This window comes from Haliotis cracherodii, unplaced genomic scaffold (assembly GCF_022045235.1).
Source record: "Haliotis cracherodii isolate W230 unplaced genomic scaffold, xgHalCrac1.p SCAF_23, whole genome shotgun sequence".
NCBI lineage: Eukaryota > Metazoa > Mollusca > Gastropoda > Lepetellida > Haliotidae > Haliotis > Haliotis cracherodii.
Window position 1 is genome coordinate 6,500,507 of NW_027266279.1, and position 26,578 is coordinate 6,527,084.

General features: G+C 42.9%; 1 protein-coding gene across 1 annotated transcript in view; it reads right to left on the minus strand.

Annotated features, from left to right (window-relative positions):
* The window catches only part of LOC139471694 (cilia- and flagella-associated protein 74-like), a 52,502-nt gene that overhangs the window by 13,720 nt on the left and 12,204 nt on the right, over positions 1–26,578 (minus strand). The window contains exons 13-34 of the mRNA XM_071254157.1: positions 24,306–24,430; positions 23,665–23,784; positions 21,574–21,692; positions 20,289–20,355; positions 19,634–19,723; positions 18,892–19,015; positions 18,708–18,757; positions 17,847–17,964; positions 16,519–16,668; positions 15,802–15,995; positions 14,536–14,657; positions 13,119–13,247; positions 12,767–12,854; positions 10,096–10,269; positions 9,222–9,355; positions 7,636–7,811; positions 6,691–6,791; positions 6,078–6,233; positions 4,783–4,940; positions 2,897–3,022; positions 1,503–1,668; positions 492–611 (exon numbers count right to left, since the gene is read on the minus strand). Of these exons, the coding sequence (XP_071110258.1) occupies positions 492–611; positions 1,503–1,668; positions 2,897–3,022; positions 4,783–4,940; positions 6,078–6,233; positions 6,691–6,791; positions 7,636–7,811; positions 9,222–9,355; positions 10,096–10,269; positions 12,767–12,854; positions 13,119–13,247; positions 14,536–14,657; positions 15,802–15,995; positions 16,519–16,668; positions 17,847–17,964; positions 18,708–18,757; positions 18,892–19,015; positions 19,634–19,723; positions 20,289–20,355; positions 21,574–21,692; positions 23,665–23,784; positions 24,306–24,430 (2,807 nt within the window). The remainder of the gene's footprint in view (positions 1–491; positions 612–1,502; positions 1,669–2,896; positions 3,023–4,782; positions 4,941–6,077; positions 6,234–6,690; positions 6,792–7,635; positions 7,812–9,221; positions 9,356–10,095; positions 10,270–12,766; positions 12,855–13,118; positions 13,248–14,535; positions 14,658–15,801; positions 15,996–16,518; positions 16,669–17,846; positions 17,965–18,707; positions 18,758–18,891; positions 19,016–19,633; positions 19,724–20,288; positions 20,356–21,573; positions 21,693–23,664; positions 23,785–24,305; positions 24,431–26,578) is intronic.

Genomic DNA, 26,578 nt, shown 5'->3' on the forward strand with positions numbered 1-26,578 from the left:
CTCTCCCGGCAGATACTATTTCCACTAGACTACGGAGGCGGTCATTTGATGCCAGGAATAGACTAAAGACTACATTCGTGTTATTCTGGGACAAGCCGAATAGAGACTCAAGCCTCTCTCGTGGCCATTTTTGCGACCGGGTTCCGTCTTAGCGCAAACCTAAAACAATTGTCAACTCGTTGCGGAATGGTTCACATATATTTCCCCATATATTATATATATTTCAGATGCAAATTAAAGCACATCTGGACGTGCGGAATTATACAGTATGATTGAACACATTTAACTGTGTTTTGGGTATAATTTTAGATGCAAGACATATGTAAAATCAAAAATTATTTCTGAGGGATTATTTGACAAAGAACTCGAAATCATACGCCCATTCTGATTGGTTTGTCGTATTTTCGCACATAACATTCATCGATAGGGGGACGAGTCTTCTTGCAGGCCACGGAAAGGGGCGAGTGGTGATGAATGTAAAGACTACTGACCACTCTGCCCGCTGTTGGTGTAAAGGATATGACGGCTGTGTGAGTGCCCCCTGGTGGCAGCATCCGGAGGGCATTCAGGTTCTGGAATGGTCCTGTCGTGTCCAGTAGTGATGCTTGAAGCTGGGCGTTGTTAAGGAGCATGTGATCAATATCATCAGTCTACCATGATCTCATCTTCCCGAGGCAAGGGAGTTAACTGACCATAGAAGTCCAGTTTCCACCCTTGCTGAACTAGGCTGGGATTCCTGGGTTAGATAGTAGTCCAATCAAAATTGGGTAAACAAACTTGACATCCGGTTCGTAAACAACATGGATTTCGAACGAGCAGATTTTCGTCAACTGCAGGATTCGCAAAGCCTGTCTACCATCATATGAATGTCAACAGATGTTTTCAAAATATTTTCATGTTTTTTATCAAGGTGCTCAAATGATTTGATGCATTTTGCAAGGTAAGACCCATTTTATTACAAAAGAGGTCTTGACTATCGATCAGATCTTGACTGGGCACTGCCATCTTGTTTTGAAGCAAAGGCAAGCGATATGAGAGGTGGAATTTGATTGGTCAATAGGAGGGACATAGAAGGGACATAACTCAGAATAGAATTTATACGAAACCAAGTTTGATACCTGAATTCGCTGAAGGGATATGATGTCATTTCTTACTGCACATAATACTCAAAAAAATTTTCAAAAGACTGAAAACTCATCTAATATATACAAAAGGATGCACGCTCCGTGTATTTGGCAAGTGTATAACATAAAACACAGTATGAAAATCGCATTTTGAAATCATCCGATATACTGATAATTTTAAAATATTGTGATATGTATCATGGAAAGAGTGAACCTTAATATACCAATATACCGGCAATACCCGGCACCCTTAGTATATAGCGTGTCATTATACCTTGAAGGTGTGGACTGCTGCTCATATCAAACACTGGCTTGTCATAGAAGCGGAATATTGCTTAGTGCAAACAACACACAAACAACACATGACAGTAAGGATACTTCCAGGTTTGTGTCTGAAATGTTCTGTATTGTCACAGACTTGGTTGTATGTTGACCGATAGACACTTCACCGAAGTCCAGAGTGGTCTTGCCATTGTCAGAGATGACCACGATGGGAGGCTTGACCACTGGGCAGTGCACATCTAGGTACAGTGTGTTGTGGATGCTGAATCAGAGGATGGAAAAAATAGATTAAACTCACAGCTTGCTTGTTCAAGGTATCTAAAGCACTTTATGTCACAGCTTTGTCATGAGGCTTTGAATCCTCAAAAGTCTTAAATAAGTAAAAAATGGATAAGTATTTTGTTGTTTACTAAGAAGACTAAACTGTATGATGTATATGTGGTGGCATGTGGTCCTGTGCACAGCACACAGATCACAAATCAGGTGAAGTTAAGCAACGCCGGTCTTGGAGAGTAGTTGGATGGATGGCCACGTTCACCAGCTTAACTACTGAGAGTTTCTAGGGCTTCGGTCCTGCCCCACACTGAAGCACATGTACCACATGTGGTGTCTCCTTAGGCAAGTGACTTTGTTCGAAATGTGCCTCTGTTCACCCAGCAGTGAGTGGGTACCCAGTAGGATGAGATGGCAATGTGGCTGTTAACCTTCTAGCGCCTCACAGGCAGCTTGGGTTGTATACTCCCCAGGGAGCTGAGATTGAAAATCGAGTGCTCACTGATCCATTGACCGGGGTAATAATAGTGTAACGCAATAAGCATCCACTTGGTGAATGGAATCTGGCGCATTATAAATGCACTTATTATTATTATTTTATTGATGTACTTACTCTCATGAAATTCGCAGAATGTAAAAATCAAGTAATCTAATACCCTGGCCTTCCACCTCATAGCTGTCCTGTTTACAGTCAGTGCCCCTGACAGTCCATGAGACAGACAGTCAATTTTGACCATATCACAGATTTTTCAAAGGAATGACATATGTTAGTGGTGCAAACTTCGTTCCTTTTATACTAGGGCGGTGGGCTAGCCAAATGGTTAAAGCAATTGCACATCACACCAAACACCCGGGTTAGAATCCCCACATAGGTACAAAGCGTCCATTTCTGGTGTCCCCCACAGCAGTATTGCTGGACTATAGCAAAAGCTGCGTAAAACCATACTCCCTCACTCACTTCTCTTATACTGACTGGGCACCAGATTTGTTTGTTTACAGGTATATGAGACTGCCTTGTGTCAATCTCACAGGGGTTGGGGAACTCTGGAATCTCTACCGACACATGGCACTGATCTGCTGACAGTTTTATTACAAAACAAGATCCCTCTTGATAAAGAGTTTCCGGGAATTGCACCAGAGAATACTATAGGTTTTGACCCATGTATGTTCATGTTGAGACACAGCCTGAGCCCTCACAGCTCTGGAGTATACTCTACCTGTAGGGCAACTCTCCAGGGTTGGCGCATGTCCCTGAGGCCACATAGCAGGGCACAGTGTAAGTCTTGAAGCCTCCCCTGTATTGCCTCAGTAGAGATCCTATAGCAGCAGCATAGGCCGGGGAGCTGGACAACAACATAAACACACAACACTTAGAGAAAAACCTTAATATCTTCACGCGACTTTATTATGCTCAGGTTGCTGTTGGAAACAGGATAAAATCAAATGTTCTCCAAACAGTATCACGACCAGCTTTAAACACACCTGTTTCAAACATCCTACTGTCATTAGAACTAATATTTATCTTGTCAAGTTCTATGAACATACTGTCGTGTGGATCTGACGTTATATAAGTGGGGATTCCAGGTAAGAAAGGTCCCAAACAACCCTGTTTCCAGAGGGGACAAAATGGATCTGGTGGTCAGACTCGGTGACTTGGAAAGAGTGATGTCGGTCAGCAGCATATTTTTCTGTTTTCCAAATCTAATTTTGTTTGTCAAAACAACAGAATTACTTTGCTTAGTAGGTTTAGGAATCGGTTGGGATTCCAAGTTTGAATAATTCCCCAGCAACCTATGCTGTTCATAAAAGGCTATTAGGGGTGGATATCAAGAGTTCCTGCTATTAGGGGTGTATATCAAGAGATCCTGCTATTAGGGGTGTATATCAAGAAATCCTGCTATTAGGGGTGTATATCAAGAGCTCCTGCTTTTAGGGGTGTATATCAAGAGTTCCTGCTATTAGGGGTGTATATCAAGAGGTCCTGCTATTAGGGGTGTATATCAAGAGTTCCTGCTGTTAGGGGTGTATATCAAGAGGTCCTGCTATTAGGGGTGTATATCAAGAGTTCCTGCTGTTAGGGGTGTATATCAAGAGGTCCTGCTATTAGGGGTGTTTATCAAGAGTTCCTGCTATTAGGGGTGTAAATCAAGAGATCCTGCTATTAGGGGTGTATATCAAGAGTTCCTGCTATTAGGAGTGTATATCAAGAGTTCCTGCTATTAGGGGTGTATATCAAGAGTTCCTGCTATTAGGGGTGTATATCAAGAGTTCCTGCTATTAGGGGTGTATATCAAGAGGTCCTGCTATTAGGGGTTGTACTGCAATAATGTCTCAATTTTAACAACTCTATTGCATTATCCCCCAAACCTTCCAAAAGAAGGCGTCCTTGAATTACTGTATTAGACGTAATAAGCGCCCTGCTCTAATAAGCGCCCATGGTGATATTTGCTAATATATTTGCCCAATTAGCACCCATTCCGATTGATTCGTGTTTTATACGCACTCGTGTGTTATATGCACCATTCATTGTGGGCAATTAAATTCTGGAAAATATATCTGTCGTGTATGATACGCACATACTTTTCTTTTGTATCATGTAAGGCTGTCAGCATAAACTACGAAATTTACAATTTTTCAACTCTGTTTTTGTTCTCACCAAAATCAGATTCTAATAAGAGCCCAATATTGCCAATTTTGAGAGCGCCCCGGGCACTTAATACGTTGAATACGGTATTCGACATGCTCTCATGCTTAAAACACACAGCAAATCCTCGATTCCAAGGATTGCATGGGAAGTAGGGTGTCTTTTAAGGTGGCTATATTTGACATATTTAACAGGGCTGATTTGCGTTTTCAAAACTAAGTTTGTCAAGGTGTAAGCATTGTACAAATAGTTTGCAAACAAGTTTATGAAATTTGACAAACTGGGTGAGAAATTGAATTGGTCTCCTTTCTCATCAATATTTTGGCCAACATTTAAGTTTTGGCAACACTCTTTTTGACTTGTGAATGATTGTCGAACATATGTTGGTTGATCACAACCAATAAAAAATGCTACATGTCTGCTACAAAATGGCATGTGTCAATTAAACTGATAACTCACTCTGTGCTGATAGCATCTGGCTCTGGTGGGATCACAGTACCAGGCTTGGCAACCGCTGACCCTGCCCCATGTGTTTGGGGAGACGGGCCCTTGCCCTTCCCCGCAGGCTTAGGGGAGGCCTTCCCCTTGGCTGGCTTCTTGGCGACAGCAGCTGCCTTCTAAAGAGGGAACACAAAGCCTAAGTAATTTACATGCAATAATTCCTTTTGAGAAATTTCATCTACAAGCTTTTGAGTGAGATGTTCTTATTTTGTGACCTTGGTACACAACTATGTCTTCCTGCATACAGTCAAGTCTTGTTAATCCGACAATCGGCTTTATTCAACATTTATGATGGGAACCAATTAAATTAAAGCTATTTAGACCTGTTAATCTGACAGTCTTGCATTCTGACTCCGACACACCTAATTTGCAACCAATTGCCCAAATCACTCATTAATAAGTCTTGTTAATCTGACACAGTGATCAGCGTACTCCATGGTCATCTGCCCGCGAGTACACAGCCCGTGTTTTGATGCGAGACGAGTCAACTGGTAGCTGCATATTACAACAGCTGCAGAGATAAACTTGCTTAACAATAAACAATTAATGAACAATTAGTGTTTGTATCGTTATCTATTGTGTAGTTGTCCGATTTTTTATCACGAGCGTTGATACATCTTAATTTCGTTTATCCGACATACTTGTCAATCCGACATAATCATATGCAGATTAACGGGACTCATCTTCCAGTGACAAGAGCGTTAACTGACTTTACAAGTCCAGTTTCCACCCTTGCTGAACTAGGCTGGAATTCCTGGGCTCGATCCTAGCGCCACCCACGCCAAATACGAGTTATGTCCATGCTATGCCTCTCCCATATGTACCAATCAGATTCCACCTCTCGTATCACATGCATTTGCTTCAAACAAAATGGTGGCACCCAATCAAGACAATCTGATCGACCATCAAGATCTATTTTGTCATAAAACAGTTCTAACTTCGCGAAATGCATCAAATCACGTGAGCACCTTGATTAAAAACATGAAAAGATTTTGAAAATATCTGTTGGTGATGCACATGCTTTGCAAATCCTGCAATCGACCGAACTATGCATGAAAGTTTACGAACCGGATTTCGATTTCGGTGCGCGATTTTGATTGGACTATGCATAGACTCGTTAGTCCAGCCAAAATGTAACTCCATAATCCCAGCCTAGTTCGGCAAGGGTGGAAACTGGACTTTTATAGTCAGTTAACTCTCTTGCCTCGGGAAGATGAACGGGACTAGACTGTATCTGAAGGCCCCCATGTTACCTGTGCCTGCTCCTGCTGTTCCTTCTCCTTCTTCAAGGCCTCTCGGTACTCCCTGTCTGCCTGGGCCTCCATGATCCGAGTGGCCATCCGCACCGCCTCCTTACGTATGTCAGACTCCTTCAGCTTGGGGGAGAATCGCAGATGGATGCGACATTTCTGGGGAGACAATCACGAACACAATGACAAGACACCTGACAAAGCAGAGGCAGATCTAACAGTGCAAAAGTCATGACAACACACAAGGTATCTGATGAAGAGGGAGTGTGCATACTAGACCCAAATCTGGATCCATCAGTGCATAATTGAAGCGAGCCTAATTCTTTTACTTTCATCACTGAAAGGCCCCCGTATATGGTATTTGCAACACTTATAAGAAATTTAATTGGCATTTTCAGATCCTGTATCTCAATGAATATCATTGTGATGTCATGACAGAAACATTAAATTTAAATGATATTGAGTTTGTGTTTTTTTTGATGGACTGATTGACCCCCCCACCCCAACTGAAGGCCAAAATAGGACCCCCCCTCCCCCTTTCCATCCCAGAAATGTACATGGACTGTGGAGAATTAAGAAAGAGATTCCCTGCAAAATGACACAAAAAATAACAGACCTTTCCTGGCTCAATGGTGCCGACAGTAGGAGAGACGGTCAGTGGGCAGTCCTCCGGGAGGACAAACTCGAAGGATGTCGGACCAACAGGAGCAATCTCACCTGCAACATTACATTATTTCGTCTTAGACGTTTACCACTTTGGTAAAACATACCAGCAGAGTACTGACTAATCAAAATGAATCATGCAAATCTGGAATTTAAACCCATGAGTACAGGTTTCTGAGGGATGCAAATCTGCACTGCATATTGCAACAATACTGTGCCAACCCGGTGTCACTCAAAAAATAGTGAGTATGGTTTCATGGCATCTTTGGTGCAATGAGCGAATGCTTTAACCACTTGGCTAAACCACCAACATCTCTCCTAGAAGATAGCAGAGTTAATTTTTCTATCTTATCACTGTGTCACACTTTGTACATTGATGAATGCTTCCATTAGTGTTATTATGAAATACCGGAAATCGCTGTAAAAAAAGGGACCCCACGTATAAGACGACCTCCTGTACAAGCCTTCAAAATCGATGCTAAATAATATACCCCCCCCATCTTGGTTGCTGTAAATAATGGTGAGCTGTGCGAACTTCCGGTCACTTCACATACGACTTTGCCGAAATGAATGAAACAATATTGAATGAAATTTTGAATAAATTTTATTAAAAAAAAGTTACAAAAATAAGTCCAGATATACAATGAACATTTTTTATAACCAGACAGTGTAAATACATGATTAATTTGCGTACTTCAGTACAGATTTTTTGGCATAGTATTTCTGATTTTATGTGCTAACAGTAATATCTTTGTGTTGGGGGGTAAAAAGCATCAAAGTTCTTCAACCCTGTGTATAAGACGACCCCCCTTGACAGCCCCCTAATTCTAGGTACGCTGTATACACAGTGATATACGTTAATCCAGGTTGTTCCCAAATGTAGCATCCTGAAACTGACCTTTGCCAATCCTTGGAACAGGATGAGTGAACTCATTGCTGCTGGTGTGAGAGTTGACGACATGGAGCGAGGCTGTGGAGACGTCGTACAGTGATGTAGCAGCGAAGTGGATGACTTGGTGGGACAACTCCAGGGGGGGGTGGACGCCGACCCCCTTACACTGAATCTTGAACATCCTGCCATAAAGTGAGTCAATGTTGTTTTACGGCAAAGTAATATTCAAGCTATTTCACGACAGCCTGTAAAACAGACTTGACAGTATACGTAACTCATGACATGATTGCGGCAACTTCATGTAGATTCTAACACTGTTATCAAAACAAACAAGAGCATGTTTGATTCTATACCAAAATTGCAAAACAAAAGTGATCATCCATACTATCTTGTCATAAGCGGGCAAATAGTTAAATATGGGCCACACAAACCAGTGATTGATAGCATGAGCAACTATTCAAGCTTTTGGAGAATGATGACACTTATTTGTCAGCTCTCACAAATGGGGACCCAATCACAATCAAGTGTAATAAAAAAAATTGATACTACAGAACAGACATTTTATCAAATATATATAAAATGTGAGTGCTTCCATTGCATATGATTGGCTAACCAAGCAACTAATTTGGTGTTTGTTTCTATAAACCTAAACATATTAGGCCATGTGTAGCAGCAGACTACTTTTGAAGACTGCGTTGCATTATTGCTCTGAACAATGTCACCGATTTGATATTATTGTCAAAGGGTATTTTGTTAATACACAAATAATCAGAATATGAAGTTATTATTGTTGATTTATTTATTTATAAGAATTTACTTCTGTTGTTGTTTTAATGGAGGTGTAAACAAAAAAAATGGAGTGCTCAATGTGAATATCCTCAAATTATCAATTATCAAAATATTGATATGATGCCTCATTGCGTCAAGATCTGATGACACCTTTGCAGGAGGTCGCGTCAGGTGATCTTTCTAATCAGCCAATCATTGTCAAGGTGAGGTGAAATGGGGTTTAACATCGCTTCCAAGATTATATAGATTGATAGATAATTAGAATTGCCTGAAATATATATCTCGCTTCACTTGCATTTGCTTCAAACAAAATGGTGGCACCCGGGTCTTACATCGTGAAATGCATCAAATCACGTGAAAATTTGATGAAAAACATGAAAAGATTTGGAAAATATCTGTTCACAACAAGTTGGACATCGTTTAAAACAGTTGGAATTATCTGTGCAAATGCTTTGCAAATCCTGCAATCGACTTAAATCTGTACAACAGTTTACGAACTGGATTTCAAATTCGTTGCTTAATTTTGATTGAACTATGCAAAGACTTGTTAGTCCAGACAAACTGTAACTCCATAATACCAACCTAGTTTGGCAAGGATGGAAACTGGACTTTTACAGTCAGTTAACACCCTTGCCTCAGGAAGATGGAGTAAAACCAACAGTCTTTACACTGTTAACTGTAGATTCAATAACACCAACCTCAATTTGAACCCAAACACATCAATTTCGTTTTGTATCATTTGATATTTTCATAGTCCACAATCAAAACTATGTTCCTATTAACCAACTGTAAACACATCTCACCTGTTGATAAGAGATTTACAGCAGAGGTCAAACTTGTAGTCTCTGGCTTTGGGTGGGCTGAAGATGACGTGTAGTTCAATAGTCTCAAGTGGCAGCAGAGTCCCGAACCCATCGTTGGGCTGGATCTCCACGTACTGAAGTCACAACATGATCAGGTCAAAAACCAATGTGCCTTGATACTCCTTATATGATGTCCAACTATAATTCCATACCACATCATCCTACAATTGCACTTGGTCAATGTACCCATGAAGATCCGGGTTATAATAGGTTTTCAGCAACCCATGCTTGCCATAAAAGGCGACTATGCTTGTCATAAGAGGCGATTAACAGCATCGTGTCGTCAGGCTTTCTGACTTGGTTGATGCATGTCACTGTATCCCAATTGCGTGGGTCAATGCTCATGATGTCAATCACTGGATTTTCTGGTCCAGACTCGATTATTTACACAGACCACCATCATACAGCTGGAATATTGCTGAGTGCGGCGTTAAGCAACAAACAAACTCTTGGTCAATGGTCTGTAGCAATGCTATGAAGAGTTATGTCCTTTAGCCGCTGCAAACCCCAAATGTCACAGAGTGTATAAAATGACTGTTGTTTTTCGCTATGAAGGTCAGAAGTAATTATGTTTTCTTGTTTAACGCCAAGGTACGATGACATGAAATTAACAAAGTCCCTGAGTCTGACCCCAATACATTTTGTTGACAAGCATAGGTTGATGAGGAGCTATGCTAAACCCAAATCCCCATGGGGTTGTTTTGGTTTGGGTTGTTGTTTAAGGCCGTACTCAGCAATATTCCAGCTATATGACGGCAGTCTGTTAATACCATGGGGTTGTAATTATGCAATATGCTCTCTATGATCATCTTACATCTGGATGCCCAACAAAGCCAAACGGCTGGGGTAAGATGGACTTGTTGGTCAGTTGGATGGACGTCTTGACCGACTCGTAGATGGTGCAGCAGCCGAAGTCAATGTTGGTGATATCAAACTCCATGTCTGAGTTAGTGACTACTGCTGTCACAGTGAAGGGCACAGGCTGTGTCTGCAACATAAACGTGCATGGGTCAAATACTGCCCCTGCAATGTCACCACCACACAGCCATCATATCCTTCACACCACCATGGGGCACTCACATAGACGTCATATCCTTCACACCACCCGGGGGCACTCACACAGCCGTCATATCCTTCACACCACCAGGGGGCACTCACACAGCCATCATATGCTTCACCCCACCAGGGGGCACTCACACAGCCATCATATCCTTCACCCCACCATGGGGCACTCACACAGCCGTCATATCCTTCACCCCACCAGGGGGCACTCACACAGCCATCATATCCTTCACCCCACCAGGGGGCACTCACATAGCCGTCATATCCTTCACACCACCAGGGGGCACTCACACAGCCGTCATATCCTTCACCCCACCATGGGGCACTCACATAGCCGTCATATCCTTCACCCCACCAGGAGGCACTCACACATCCGTCATATCCTTCACCCCACCAGGGGGCACTCACACAGCCATCATATCCTTCACCCCACCAGGGGGCACTCACACAGCCGTCATATCCTTCACACCAGCAGCAGGCACTCACACAGCCGTCATATCCTTCACACCAACAGCAGGCACTCACACAGCCGTCATATACTTCACCCCACCAGGGGGCACTCACACAGCCGTCATATCCTTCACACCAGCAGCAGACACTCACACAGCCGTCATATCCTTCACACCAACAGCAGGCACTCACACAGCCGTCATATCCTTCACACCAACAGCAGGCACTCACACAGCTGTCATATCCTTCACACCAACAGCAGGCACTGACACAGCCGTCATATCCGTCACACCAACAGCAGGCACTCACACAGCCGTCATATTCTTCACACCACCATGGGGCACTCACATAGCCGTCATATCCTTCACACCAACAGCAGGCACTCACACAGCCATCATATCCTTCACACCACCATGGGGCACTCACATAGCCGTCATATCCTTCACACCACCAGGGGGCACTCACACAGCCGTCATATCCTTCACACCACCAGGGGGCACTCACATAGCCGTCATATCCTTCACACCACCAGGGGGCACTCACACAGCCGTCATATCCTTCACACCACCATGGGGCACTCACATAGCCGTCATATTCTTCACACCACCATGGGGCACTCACATAGCCGTCATATCCTTCACACCAACAGCAGGCACTCACACAGCCGTCATATCCTTCACACCACCATGGGGCACTCACATAGCAGTCATATCCTTCACACCACCAGCGGGCACTCACACAGCCGTCATATCCTTCACACCACCAGGGGGCACTCACATAGCCGTCATATCCTTCACACCACCAGGGGGCACTCACACAGCCGTCATATCCTTCACACCACCATGGGGCACTCACACAGCCGTCATATCCTTCACCCCACCATGGGGCACTCACACAGCCGTCATATCCTTCACACCACCATGGGGCACTCACACAGCCGTCATATCCTTCACCCCACCATGGGGCACTCACACAGCCATCATATCCTTCACACCAGCAGCAGGCACTCACACAGCCGTCATATCCTTCACCCCACCATGGGGCACTCACACAGCCGTCATATCCTTCACCCCACCAGGGGGCACTCACACAGCCGTCATATCCTTCACCCCACCAGGGGGCACTCACATAGCCGTCATATCCTTCACCCCACCAGGGGGCACTCACATAGCCGTCATATCCTTCACCCCACCATGGGGCACTCACATAGCTGTCATATCCTTCACACCACCAGGGGGCACTCACACAGCCGTCATATCCTTCACACCACCTGGGGGCACTCACACAGCTGTCATATCCTTCACCCCACCAGGGGGCACTCACATAGCCGTCATATCCTTCACCCCACCAGGGGGCACTCACATAGCCGTCATATCCTTCACCCAACCAGGGGGCACTCACACAGCTGTCATATCCTTCACAACAATAGGGGGCACTCACATAGCCGTCATATCCTTCACACCACCAGGGGGCACTCACGCAGCCATCATATCCTTCACATCTGTCCAGAAAGTGGAAGGTGGGGGCTTCGATTCAAGGACACGTCATACAAAAAGATTTAAAAAGATGGAACTTGATGTTTCCTCGCTGGTATCTCAGTGGGCCAGCACCATAAAACCAGCATTAGTCCAGACGAGGACAAGAAGCCACAAATATGCATGCATGCACAAGGGTGAGTGTGTACTAAATTTACATACTACGATTATGTAAACTGTAAAAAATCCATAGAAGACAAAAACAAATCTGATCTCGAACCTTGAGGACATTACTGAACTGTTTTCTAAGCTTGACCTCACAGCAGTAATGAAATTTCTGTTAGTTTCATAAATGAGAGTATTGCAAAGTTTGAAAGAAAATGGCCCACACTGTTATAACCAATGCAATGACATAAATAAAGCCTTTTTATTTTGAATACCCTGTGTATACATTGAATATATTACAACAATGAATACAAAATACAAGTTGTCACGAACCTGGTCTGCCACCCGTATGAGCAGGGGTGCTTCCAACACTCCAGTCTCCTTGTCAAAGTACTTCCCTGCTTCCTCAAACAGGCTCTTTCTGGCCACGAAGAAACAGTAAATTATAATAACGCAGTACAGTATATTGTTTTCAAAAACTGTTCAAGGCATCTGTGTACATTCACTGACAACAGATTCATGTGATTCACACGAAGCATGAATATTTGGTAAACATTGAAAAATACACATTATTTCCACATTTCAAATCTTTGGCTACACAGTTGCAATAATTCTGATACAAAGTTTAATCTTAATTCCATTAAAGCATTAGGGCAGCCTGTGACATCAGTCTCACAGTGATTACCTGGGCAGGAACTTGAGCTGGGCAGAGAACTGGGACTGTGCCTGGATATATCCAGTTTTAGGCAGCAGCTCCAGGTGGTTACGCAACTCTTTACACACCTCAAACCTCAGCCGCAGGGCCGTGGTCGCTCTAAAACAAAGATTACCTTATTTTATAAACCACTAGACGTGTCATCCTAAAAAACATTCGAAGCCTTTCTACAAAATATTTCTGTCCCAGGGACACTTTATAGAAAGACCCCGGATCTTCCAGAGGGTAACACCTGTGAAGTGGGTCTGACATCTTTTGAATGTCCCTAGTTAGAGACGACCCGTGAAGATCCGGGGTAGAATAGGTCTTCAGCAACCCATGCTTGGCGTAAAAGGCGCCTATGCTTGTCTAAAGAGGTGACTAACGGGATCGGGTGGTCAGGCTCGCTGTCTTGGTTAATGCATCGATGCTCATGATATTAATCACTGGATTGTCTGGTCCAGACTTGATTGTTTACAGACCGCCGTCATTTAGCTGGAATATTGCTGAGTGCGGCATTAAACAACAAACCAACCAACCAACCTTGTTAGAGACATATTTTGCTTTGGAACACAATCTACATAACACCCATTACAATGCTAACTGAAGAAAACCGGGGAATGATGTATAATCCAACAACAAATGTTAATTAAATTTCAGAGCGATTGAACATCGTACTTGTAGACTGGTAATTAACTCCCATTTTCTGGGTACAGATTACCTTGGTGGTGCCAGGATTTTGAAAAGGTCGGGTGCACACTGTACACAACCCAAGTCATGAACAGGACACATGTTTGTGGGACTGACACAGGTTCTACACATGAGGAGCCTGACAAAAAGGGGAGCCAATTGTTGGTCGAGTAGCCAAGTGGGTAAAGCAATGCTTCATCACAAAGAAGACCCAGGTTATTCTTGAAATAAAGCTAAATTTGACATGCCGTATTCAACATTATAAGCGCCCAGGGCGCTCTCAAAATTAGAAATAGGGGGCTCTTTAGAATACTATTTTGGTGGAAAAAAAAACAGTTGAAAGATCGTAAATTTCATGGTTTATGCTGACAGCCTGAAATGTTTATACGACAGTAACGACAGATATATTTTTCGAGAATTTTTTCATTGCCCATAACTAAGAGTGCATATAACACATGAGTGTGTATTATACACGAATAAATAAGCCTTGTGCACATTGATCAATCGTAAGTGGTGCTAATTGGGATTGTTCACCAGCCACAATATCAGGAAATATCGCCTAGGGCGCTCATAAGAGAGGGTCGACTACAGTACCCACATTTAATCCCTGTAACCATCAAACAGTAACAGTGGAGACTGTATACAGATTACTCCTACCCATCATGATCAACAGGAGACTCCATCATGTTACAGAAAGACAGCAGGAAGCCACACCCACCTGTTGTTGACGATGACAGTGTCCTGGAAGAGTCGGTCCAGCATGCAGATCCTCAGGTCCACGGTCTGTCTCTCCACCCACACAGGGACGTCCATCGCCGTCCCCAATGCACTCACAGAGAGCTGCAACATATCACCATTTTCAGTCAGAGATGCAGATGTCCATTAATCCATTTGTTATTATTCCTCAAAATATATCTTAATTAAGACATAAATGATGAGTGGGAATTGTTTTCCGTACCATAAAACAATGCAGGGAAACTGAACCATGAAGGTTGCAGCCCCTAGTGGTTTATTCTCCCTGCAGTGTTTTATTGTACGATAAACAACGACCATGAGTCGTTTATTTCTTATATGAGATATCAACTTTATGTACAGCCTCTTTAAGGATGTTGATAAAATAAACCTTTATCCAAAGAGTTATCATCTAAGAAGGCTTTTCAAGGGTCTGATTATGTGATCGGCCATTTCCCGCATATTCTCGCAATCCTCATGTCATTAACCTGTACCTTTTCCCCCAATATCGACCGACATATCTCTCCTGGTTTTGGATGCAATAGTTCGGCCATCATGTTTATATGCGTTGCCCTGCTACATCTATGGTGAATAACTCACAAGACTCTCCCCTCTCAAAAATAATATCGTCAAACATACGACATCATCAAGTTGCAAGCGCACATTCAAATCTCCAGAAATGACGTCACGAAAGAACAATGTTTTATCGTGAGATAAACCATGCTTTGTTCTTCATTGTTCTTTGCCATTTATTGCATAGCTATGTTATATATGACAAGAAATGAAGGTCTTTCAGCTCTAGATTTCTTCAATCATGGCTATATATATCTGATATAATACATAATGGTACAGCGGGGTGAGTCAGTGTGTTTATGCTTATTCAGCGATATGTAGCCTGCTAATAACTTTGTGCATGTGATCCTCATTTCAGTCAACACCTTTGAGTGAATGTTGTCAAATGACGCAGTCAGCAATAATCCAGCTATGTCACAGCAACCCTGGAAATAATCATGTCTGTACCGAACAAACCAGTGACTGAAAGCATGAGCAACAATCTAAACCATCAGCCAAATGCAAGTCACCAACCTGACCATGTGATCGATATGAGTCGCTACTTGCAACAAGTATAGGTTACTGGGGACCAATTCTTTATGAATGCTTTGTTTATGACGTCATGGGGTACTGGGCATCAATTCTGCCCCAGAATGCTCTGGGGTTTCTATTACAAGTCATAGGCAGCAGCTCCACCTACCACATCAGACAGGGGGTCTGAGAAAGTAACAAGGAACTCGGTGTCCACTTTGCCTGGTATTGTTGGTTGCCAGATGATCTCAAGTTTGATTGACGAGAAAGCACCAATCTCCCCTGTGACCACTTGACCGACTCGCATTCCGTCCAGTGTCCCATAATCGTCCATGTCACTGATCGCAAAGTCAGGGGAGGCAACTGAAAAAAGTTGATTTTTTTATATATTTTCTAATGAAGGTATCATTTTTGAACAAAATATATTTGAAACATAATCTCATCTCTCATTTAGAAATTACAGAAATATTTAGCTTGAGCTTGTAAAGAAAAAATGGCAACCATAACAAAATCATGATGTGTCTTCAGAGTTGGTATTTCAATCCCCAACAAATGAATCTTTAAAGAAAAGCATAGTTGGGTAAATAACAATCAATTGTTAGCCATCAAAGGTCAGACAAAAGCTAGAGTGAGATTTTTTAGTGACAATACGTTTACGCTGACATTTCCAAATATACCCAGCAATATCACGACAGGCAGATTAAAAGAAAGGGCACCACAAAGAGAATCAAACCCGGACCTTTGGTGAGAGAAAACTAATATTATCTACTGGGCTATACCCTTGGGGATTACATTATTGGTCAAGTCGATGCGGAACAGACATCTGCATGTTCCAGGGTTCTGTGTGAAACAATGGATGCAAGGGAGATAACTCTCAACTATCTACCTTCTCCATCCAGCTCCCCTGGCTTCAGCTCACTGCCTGGCAGAACATCTGCTCTCCCACCAGGACCCTCTGGTAGAATAGCTCCATCGGGTAAGGCCTGACCATATGAAAGAGTCAACTCAGGGCTTTGTTCTGAGATCTTCTCCAAATCTGAGACAAAACAGAAACTTCAAGTACTGTAAATCGTGAAATTAATGCGTCTCCAAAAGAATGCAACTGCTGGCCCCTCGCCGAAAATGCGACACAATATGAATGCGACCCCCACCTCCTCTCAAGCATCAGTGGATTTATACAAATATCTAAAGAAAACGTCCTCTGTCAGGTTTACAGGAGAATCCTCATCTTAATCCAACCTTACATTAATCCAATCACAAACCAAATAGCACCTCTTATTAGCGCTGAGTAGAGTACTTCCCCTAAAACAATAGGGCTCATGTCGGACTTTGACGCAGTCATAAAGAACAAAGACACAGTGTTGCATGGGTGATGTCTGTCTGGACTTGCAGGTGTGATCAGTGATGACATGAGTGAGTAGAACGCTTGTCTTGACCCCAGCAGTGACAATTCACAGGATGTAATTAGTGTTTGAATGACATTGTTTATATACTTGTTACAAGTGCTGCTCAATAATCAGTGATGTGCAATACATAGTTGTTTGTTTTCAGCGAATGTCTAAGTTGGTATTTCTGCTACCCAAAACGTTGGTTGGTTTGTTATTTAACGCCGCACTCAGCAATTTTACAGCTATATGACGGCGGTCCGTAAATAATCGAGTCTGGACCAGACATTCCAGTAATTGACATCATGAGCATCAATCCACGCAATTGGGATCGATGACATGCATCAACCAAGTCAGCGAGTCTGACCACCCGATCCCGTTTGTCGTCTTTTACGACAAGCATAGTCACCTTTTACGGCAAGCATGGGTTGCTGAAGACCTATCTTATTGTTGATATAAATGCGATGTTTAATAATGCGAGCAAAGACCACTTGCATTTTTCGCACTTAATTCACGCTTACGTTGATTTCATGATTTACAGTATTCACTGATCTAGAAGGGAGGTGCAAGAGTGCTTACTCACTGTTTTGAAGTATGTTCACAAAAAACAAACAACTAACTAAATTGTTTGGTGACATAAAATTAATGGACTTATTTTGGGCAAGCAAGCTCAAATTATTTCTAAAATTTTGTGCCTGCATTTTTGTATGTTAACTCCACTCCCCTTTATCAAGAAGCTGTATATGTGTGTTTGTGTAAATCTGTAAAGTGTTGATACAGGGTGTAGCACAAAAATGACTTGAAATCGCTTTTCTTATGGAATTCTCACCATCCATAGACATCTTTTTTCTGTTCTCTTGCCCTCTGTCTGTGAGACTGATGGATTTAGCCTTGTCTGTGAATTCCACCGAGTCTGGGCTCACAGCTCTCAGTGTGTCTGCAGTTGTCTGGAAGGATATGAGGGCTTTTCTAAGGAATATCATTTATGAAGGCTTTTCAAGGATCACATTTGGGGATCAGCCTATATCCGAGACAAATCATTTATGCAGTCTTCTCCATTTGTGGGTCAACCTATAACCGATTTTGACTTATACATCGACGTAGCTGTGCCAGGATGCATTATTTGACACAATGACATTTGAGCCAAATCCTCGATTTGTTTCCTTTTTAGGGGGCAAAAATAATCACAGGCACCTCTGTTAGTTAATCTCCAAACAACTATCTATCTATAGCTGCTGACAGTATTTGTTTCATTTTACACATAACTATTTTATCAATAGTGAAGCATGGCATCGATGTCAATTATTCTCAATGTATTGCTTTTGGGCCAAGGCCCATGAATAATTAAGAGTTGGATCAATCGTTGCATCCCTATATTTTAACATACTGAAATGCTTTCACATTTTGTATTTTTGAGTGAGTGAGGTGTGTTTAATTCTGCTTTAAACAGTATTTAAGTAATATCACAGCATGTCAGCTTCATGTGGGAGGAACGCAGGTCTTAGATGTTTACCCCTCTGGTGATAACCTGGGTGATGTAAGCACAGGTGCTGACAAACTGAGAAACTTAAACAGGATTCGAACTAACGATAAAAAAATTATGGCATGCCTAAGGGATGCAGAGCAATATATCTTTGACAACTGGGCCACCCATACACTGTGTGTTGTACAGTAAACAGCATTGCCTTACCAGCCTTCCTAGAGAAGTCTCAGCTGTTGTGCAGGTTCTCTGCTTCATCCCTGCAACACACATTCAACACTGTAGCCATGGTTACACAATGGAAACTTCTTCAGCAACATAATTTGTTTTTTCATAAGTTAACCCTCATAAAGTGCTTTGATTTGAAGAAAATTTAGCATTTTGTCCAGCTAACCTGTGACCTTGAAGAACTCAAACTTGGTTCCAAGCGCTCCCTTGTTGCTGAGAGTCACAGTGCGTTTGAGTGTCTCTCCAATCACGGTGGTACCGAACTCCACGATCTTGGAGTCAACATGGAGCTGGAACAAATAAACTTCCGTCACTAGATCATGGTCTTAGTGTCACCTTGTGTATGCACACTTAAAATAACAACTGAATACAATTTCTCTAATCATCTAGAATCTGTATCAGCTCCCGTCACAATGTTTTTTCCCAACATTCAGAAACCAGGAACACAGACAAAAATGGTTCCAGACAAATGAGCTTGAAAAAGTAGGATCATATCTATCTGCAGCTCTTCTACCACAGAATGTCAAAATCAGCTGACTGACCGACTGACTGAGTGAGTATGGTTTTACGCCGCTTTTAGCAATATCCCAGCAATATCACGGCGGGGGACACCAGTAATGGGCTTCACACATTGTACCCATGTTGGGAATTGAACCCAGGTCTTTGGCGTGACGAGAGAACGCTTTAACCACTAGGCTACCAGTCATATTACAGCAGGTGATAAACCTGTTGTTAATAGTGTGAGCATCAATTTGAGAGTCTTTTCTGGAGGTCCTACGTTAAATACTATCCTCCATTTTAGGCACTTGGTACACATTCACAGCATGTCCTGTGAGCTACTAATCGGAGTATTTGATTCATTCATTCCTTGATCTGGTGATGGAATACGACTACAGGTTCGAACTTACATCACATTTCTTGGTCGTACATCGCAGCGGGATTGCAAAAGGCCCCGTCTGGGACAGGAAGCTGACCTCACCAATCAGGTCCTCGTTGATCTGTGAATTAATTGGTTCAAAGAAAATAAACAGAATTTGTTCCAGTCAGGTGATAATGTATTATTGTATGTTCATTGGATTCTGAAAATGTAGGCACAGAATTAGGGACAATATTTATATAGTTGTACACTGGTTGAAAATGGCAACACCACAAAAAAACTTCAGTAATCCACTGGAATCTCAGATATCGTTGGCACTTCTATTGTATTAGTGAGTGGTTACATGGTTTTATGGTCCTCTCAGCAATAATTCTTCAACATCATGACAGGAGACATATAGAATCCACCTCACACAGTGAACCCAAGTGTGTACGTCTGTTGATGCATATTACCGCACTTAGAAATACCCCAGCTATATGATGGCAGCCTGTAAATAATAGAATCTGGACCAGACAATCCAGTGATTGATATTATGAACAACAATCCATGCCATCTGGGCAGGTAGACATGCCCTCAACCAATCCACTAAATCGCCTCTTACAACCACCTAAGGGTACTAGGGACCAATTCTAGCCTGGAAACGGTATGTGACCGTTTCAGGATCTTATAATAATATATTAACTTACCATAGGCTTGAATGTGACCATCATCTCACAGGTCAAACCAGCTGACATCTGGCCAGGCGGATCAAAGCTGAAAGAAGAATCAGGGGAGGTAACTTTGCAGCTGTTCCCATTTACATTATGAGTGAGTGAACATTATCTGCTGCAGGCATAACTAATCCAGCTGTATCACAACATACACATCAGGGTACACATCAGGGTACACATCGGGGTACACATCTGGGTACACATCTGGGTACACATCAGGGTACACATCAGGGTACACATCGGGGTACACATCGGGGTACACATCAGGGTACACATCAGGGTACACATCGGGGTACACATCGGGGTACACATCAGGGTACACATCAGGGTACACATCAGGGTACACATCAGGGTACACATCGGGGTACACATCGGGGTACACTTCAGGGTACACATCAGGGTACACATCAGGGTACACATCAGGGTACACATCTGGGTACACATCAGGGTACACATCAGGGTACACTTCAGGGTACACATCAGGGTACACATCAGGGTACACTTCAGGGTACACATCAGGGTACACATCAGGGTACACATCAGGGTACACATCAGGGTACACATCGGGGTACACATCAGGGTACACATCAGGGTACACATCTGGGTACACATCAGGGTACACATCAGGGTACACATCATGGTACACCTCAGGGTACACATCAGGGTACACATCAGGGTACACATCAGGGTACACCTCAGGGTACACATCAGAGTACACATCAGGGTACACATCAGGGTACACATCAGGGTACACCTCAGGGTACAAATCATGGGAACACATCAGGTACATTTACACAAATGTCAGCCCATTGTGACAACTCTATACTGATCTTAGTTGGACGAGACCTGCTCTGTGCAGGGTAACTACAGCTTGGAAAAGACTACCTTTTCATCTTTGCCATGGGATAAGTTCTCAAATGTGAAGCTCTGTCATAATGCTCAATAAAAAAATGATGCTTGTTATTTGTTTTGTCCCAAACTCTTGATTGGTTCTTATGAAAGCATGCATAAATAATTTGTCTGGATCAATCCCTGACATGTAGCAGGTTAAAAGGTATCCAATCTGTCAATTACTGGAATTTCTGTAAATGACAGGATAAATAGTGTTCAAATTTAATGGGGGTCAATGATCCTTGATGGTTTCTGGTATAGTACATCTTAATCTGGGGGCCCCCTTAATCTTTTCATTCATTCATTCATTCATTCATTCATTCATTCCAGTTCTTCAACTGGACACCAGGTGGTGTTCTGTGTGACTCACTCGATATGGATGAAGTCCTTGAGCCTCTCTGTGATACCCACAAACTTGCAATAGTTGACTGTGTACGAGACATTGGTCAGCGTCACCTTCTTCTTGTAGCAGTGGCCGACATTGAAGTCCTAGGAGAAGCAACTTGTCATGAGACACAAAGTTAGGACTCAAATCAAACAGTTGAAGTGAGTTCCCAGGGTATTTGGCATACATAGAAATTATTTTTTTGTAACTAAACTCCCATTTGAGTTGTTCAAATCCAGTTATATATGTACACACAAGTCAACTGGACAAACACACATGGAATGATGAGAATAGGAACTTACATAATGAACTACTGTATTCAACGTAATAAGCACCCAGGACGCTCTCAAAATTCGAAATAGGGGGCGCTTATTAGAATATTAATTTGAGTTGAAAGATCGTAAATTTCGTGGTTTATGCTAACAGCCTGAAATGTTTACATACGACAGATATATTTTTCAAGAATTTAATTGCCCATAATTAAGGGTGATATAACACATGAGTGCGTATTATACAGGAATAAATAAGTCTTGTGTACATTGATCAATCGGAAGGGGTGCTGATTGGGATTGTTCACTAGCCAATATATTAGCAAATATCGCCATGGGCGCTTTTTAGAGCGGGGTGCTTATTACGTCGAATACAGTATATGATTCACAAAATAAACTTAGAGATTCAGAAATGGAAATTATTTTAATAACTTTCAATGAACTGGACAGGGGTAAATTTCCTAACTAACAACTGCGTTTTGTTTTGCTTATTGTGAAATTCAGTGAGTTCAGTAATGTTTTAAAGTATACTTGTTCATGATCAGACACTTTAATTCCAAACGGCACACATATACAGTAAGTTAAATACATTGATATCCCTCGATAATATGGATGATCAACTTCATTATTACCTTTTTTGAAAAAAAGAAGAAAAAACAATTGTAAAAAGTTGATCATCCATAGAATCTTGTCATCAGTAACATATATGGTACTTCTGAAAGCCACTCAAAGATCACATGAGTAGTTACTGCAGGTACACAGAGACGTCAATGACAGGGACACACATGCGGGACACGAACATTAATACAGTAGCATGATGTTTCATAAAAAATAACTCAAAATTCTATCTGAACGGAAAAGTCTTTTTTTTAAGAAATGCCATCAAAGAACTTTGGGACACAGGAAAAAAGGACGGAAAATTCTGCTTTTGAATGTCTGAAGGACTGTTAAAATAATGCCGCAGAAAACATGAACAATCAACCCTTCTTTACTAACCACCAAAGAGATTATAATTCTATTCTGTTTGCTATTGATTCTTTTTTATTTACATGACGGTTAGCAGATTGGAAAAAAACAAAACATGGTACTATATGTAAACATATTTACATGACAAAAATAAATTTGGAGAGTTACTTACAATATATTAGTTATTTATCATGTTCATGTCATTTAATGTGAAGGTATGGTTGTGTTTGGTGTACCAAAAACATGGTGCCATATTTGCCTCAAGAGCATGAATGTTGGGGGATTCTCGGAGATATGAGTGAGCAATGCAATCTCATTAAAATCAGATCTGAGTTCTCGCTTCCGCTAAACAAAGATCTGAGAACACCCCATTATGGGTCACATCAGACCGACCTTTTGCGAACTTTGACCGACCAATGGAATGACTGGCAAGAAATTGAGATTAGCCAATCAGAAGGCAGCTTTCTCGTGCTTTACCACTGTAATTTCAAATTGGTGACTATGCTTATAAACATATTTTGACAAATTCTCGATTAAAAATTTGAAAACCTGAACAAAAGAACATTCTGGAATGGCTAATGGATGGTCTAGATTTATGGATTCAGTCGATGAACCCGTCACTATTGTTGGGAATACCCCATGTTAAAGTTTTCAAGGTTGCATGATTAGAAATCACAATCCGACTGTCACTTTCATGATTGGTCGGATGAAAGCTCGTTCTGAAAGGAACCCTAATGGGATGTCCTCAGATCTTTTGTTTAGCTGTAGCGAGAACTAAGATCTGATTTTAATGAGATTGATCAGCAATGAGGCCTACAAGAAGGGGAGACAACTGGCCTACCTTGAAGTGTATAATGTCCGGCTTGCTGTAGAAGGGACATCCTGTGAACTCCTTCCCTGCAGCCACTTGTTTGACAATGATTCCCTCACGGTGTTTGTCCAAAACCTTCGCCAAGATTTCCTGGTTTAACATGACAAGTTATCTCTGTGAAACATGACCTTCTAACACCACAATGCATCCGGGTTAGAAACTAACATTATTAGTCCACTAGTTCTTATAATGATAACATACAGCAAAACTCTTACAAATGGCAATTTTTTACTGGTCCTTATGGATCATAACTACTTGGCAGTTTGGAAAGGACAACAGGACTAGTGCCAATTTCTAATGATGATGATGATGATGATGATGACCGTACGTGAATGAGTGAGTCCAATAGATTTAATGCTGCTTGGAGTTGTATTTCCATCTTGTTATCGCCTGCCATCTTAATGTGGGAGAAGAGATCAAAGTAACACAGGTCATAAGACTTTCTCACTTTTGCGAGACTCCCGAGCAAGGATCAACTCGCAGACCATCATACTCAGGCCTACTCCTGAATTCAAACCCACTGACCAGAAGATCTGGACATGCTTGGGGTTGAACTCTACACAGAGAATTGTGGCAGCTCACACCACTGGGCCATGTGTGCCTATCCTCACCTGGTCCATTTTGCTGGCTCCAGGCACCTTGACAAGGCCTTCCATATCTTTTGGCACCTTGTACGGCTTGTGCTGGTCCCACAACCCTTCAAACTCTGGCTTGGCCAAGTTAACATGCTGCTCATCTGGAATCACAAAGAAAACATGACATTAGGAAAGTGGTTTCCACGAAACATTTATCTGAACGAATAGGCTTTTCTGCAATTTTTACTAGAATATGAAACAACCTGTGTTTGAAACCAAGTAAATCAATACCCGTGGCCTTGAGGTCTCTTCTTATAGTATTTGAATCTGGGGTCTTCCTGTCCACAAGTATTCAGGGTATTATGTCTCTTTTCAATTATCATGATAATGATAAATACCCTGGAACCAGTCACCATCACAGCTTGAGCTTGATTTGTATGGTACTATGTTAAGTATGGCCTTCCAATCAAATTACTCAGCTAAGCCGCCTGTCAATAACCGAATCAGGACCAGACAAACACTGTGACAATGACTGAGAGCACGAAAGTATGAACAACAATCTAAACCATCAGGGCACACAAACAAGCAAGTCAAGGAGACTGTTGTATCTTCAACAACCATTGGGACGTAACAATCTGATACTGATTCTTGTCGTCTCTTCACTGTCACAGTACAGAAGGCAGCACAGCATAGACTCCCCACAGGGAGACAGTACAGAAGACAGCACAGCATAGACTCCCCACAGGGAGACAGTACAGGGAGACAGTACAGAAGGCAGCACAGCATAGACTCCCCACAGGGAGACAGTACAGAAGACAACACAACATAGACTCCCCACGGGGAGACAGTACAGAAGGCAGCACAGCATATACTCCCCACAGGGAGACAGTACAGAAGACAGCACAGCATAGACTCCCCACAGGGAGACAGTACAGAAGACAACACAACATAGACTCCCCACGGGGAGACAGTACAGAAGGCAGCACAGCATATACTCCCCACAGGGAGACAGTACAGAAGACAGCACAGCATAGACTCCCCACAGGGAGACAGTACAGAAGACAACACAGCATAGACTCCCCACGGGGAGACAGTACAGAAGACAACACAACATAGACTCCCCACGGGGAGACAGTACAGAAGACAGCACAGCATAGACTCCCCACAGGGAGACAGTACAGGGAGACAGTACAGAAGACAGCACAGCATAGACTCCCCACAGGGAGACAGTACAGAAGACAGCACAACATAGACTCCCCACGGGGAGACAGTACAGAAGGCAGCACAGCATAGACTCCCCACAGGGAGACAGTACAGAAGACAGCACAGCATAGACTCCCCACAGGGAGACAGTACAGAAGGCAGCACAGCATAGACTCCCCACAGGGAGACAGTACAGAAGACAACACAACATAGACTCCCCACGGGGAGACAGTACAGAAGGCAGCACAGCATATACTCCCCACAGGGAGACAGTACAGAAGACAGCACAGCATAGACTCCCCACAGGGAGACAGTACAGGGAGACAGTACAGAAGGCAGCACAGCATATACTCCCCACAGGGAGACAGTACAGAAGACAGCACAGCATAGACTCCCCACAGGGAGACAGTACAGAAGACAACACAACATAGACTCCCCACGGGGAGACAGTACAGAAGACAGCACAGCATAGACTCCCCACAGGGAGACAGTACAGGGAGACAACACAACATAGACTCCCCACGGGGAGACAGTACAGAAGGCAGCACAGCATATACTCCCCACAGGGAGACAGTACAGAAGACAGCACAGCATTGACTCCCCACAGGGAGACAGTACAGGGAGACAGTACAGGGAGACAGTACAGAAGGCAGCACAGCATAGACTCCCCACAGGGAGACAGTACAGAAGACAACACAACATAGACTCCCCACGGGGAGACAGTACAGAAGGCAGCACAGCATATACTCCCCACAGGGAGACAGTACAGAAGACAGCACAGCATAGACTCCCCACAGGGAGACAGTACAGAAGACAGCACAGCATAGACTCCCCACAGAGAGACAGTACAGAAGACAGCACAGCATAGACTCCCCACAGGGAGACAGTACAGAAGGCAGCACAGCATAGACTCCCCACAGGGAGACAGTACAGAAGACAACACAGCATAGACTCCCCACAGGGAGACAGTACAGAAGACAGCACAACATAGACTCCCCACGGGGAGACAGTACAGAAGGCAGCACAGCATATACTCCCCACAGGGAGACAGTACAGAAGACAGCACAACATAGACTCCCCACGGGGAGACAGTACAGAAGAAAGCA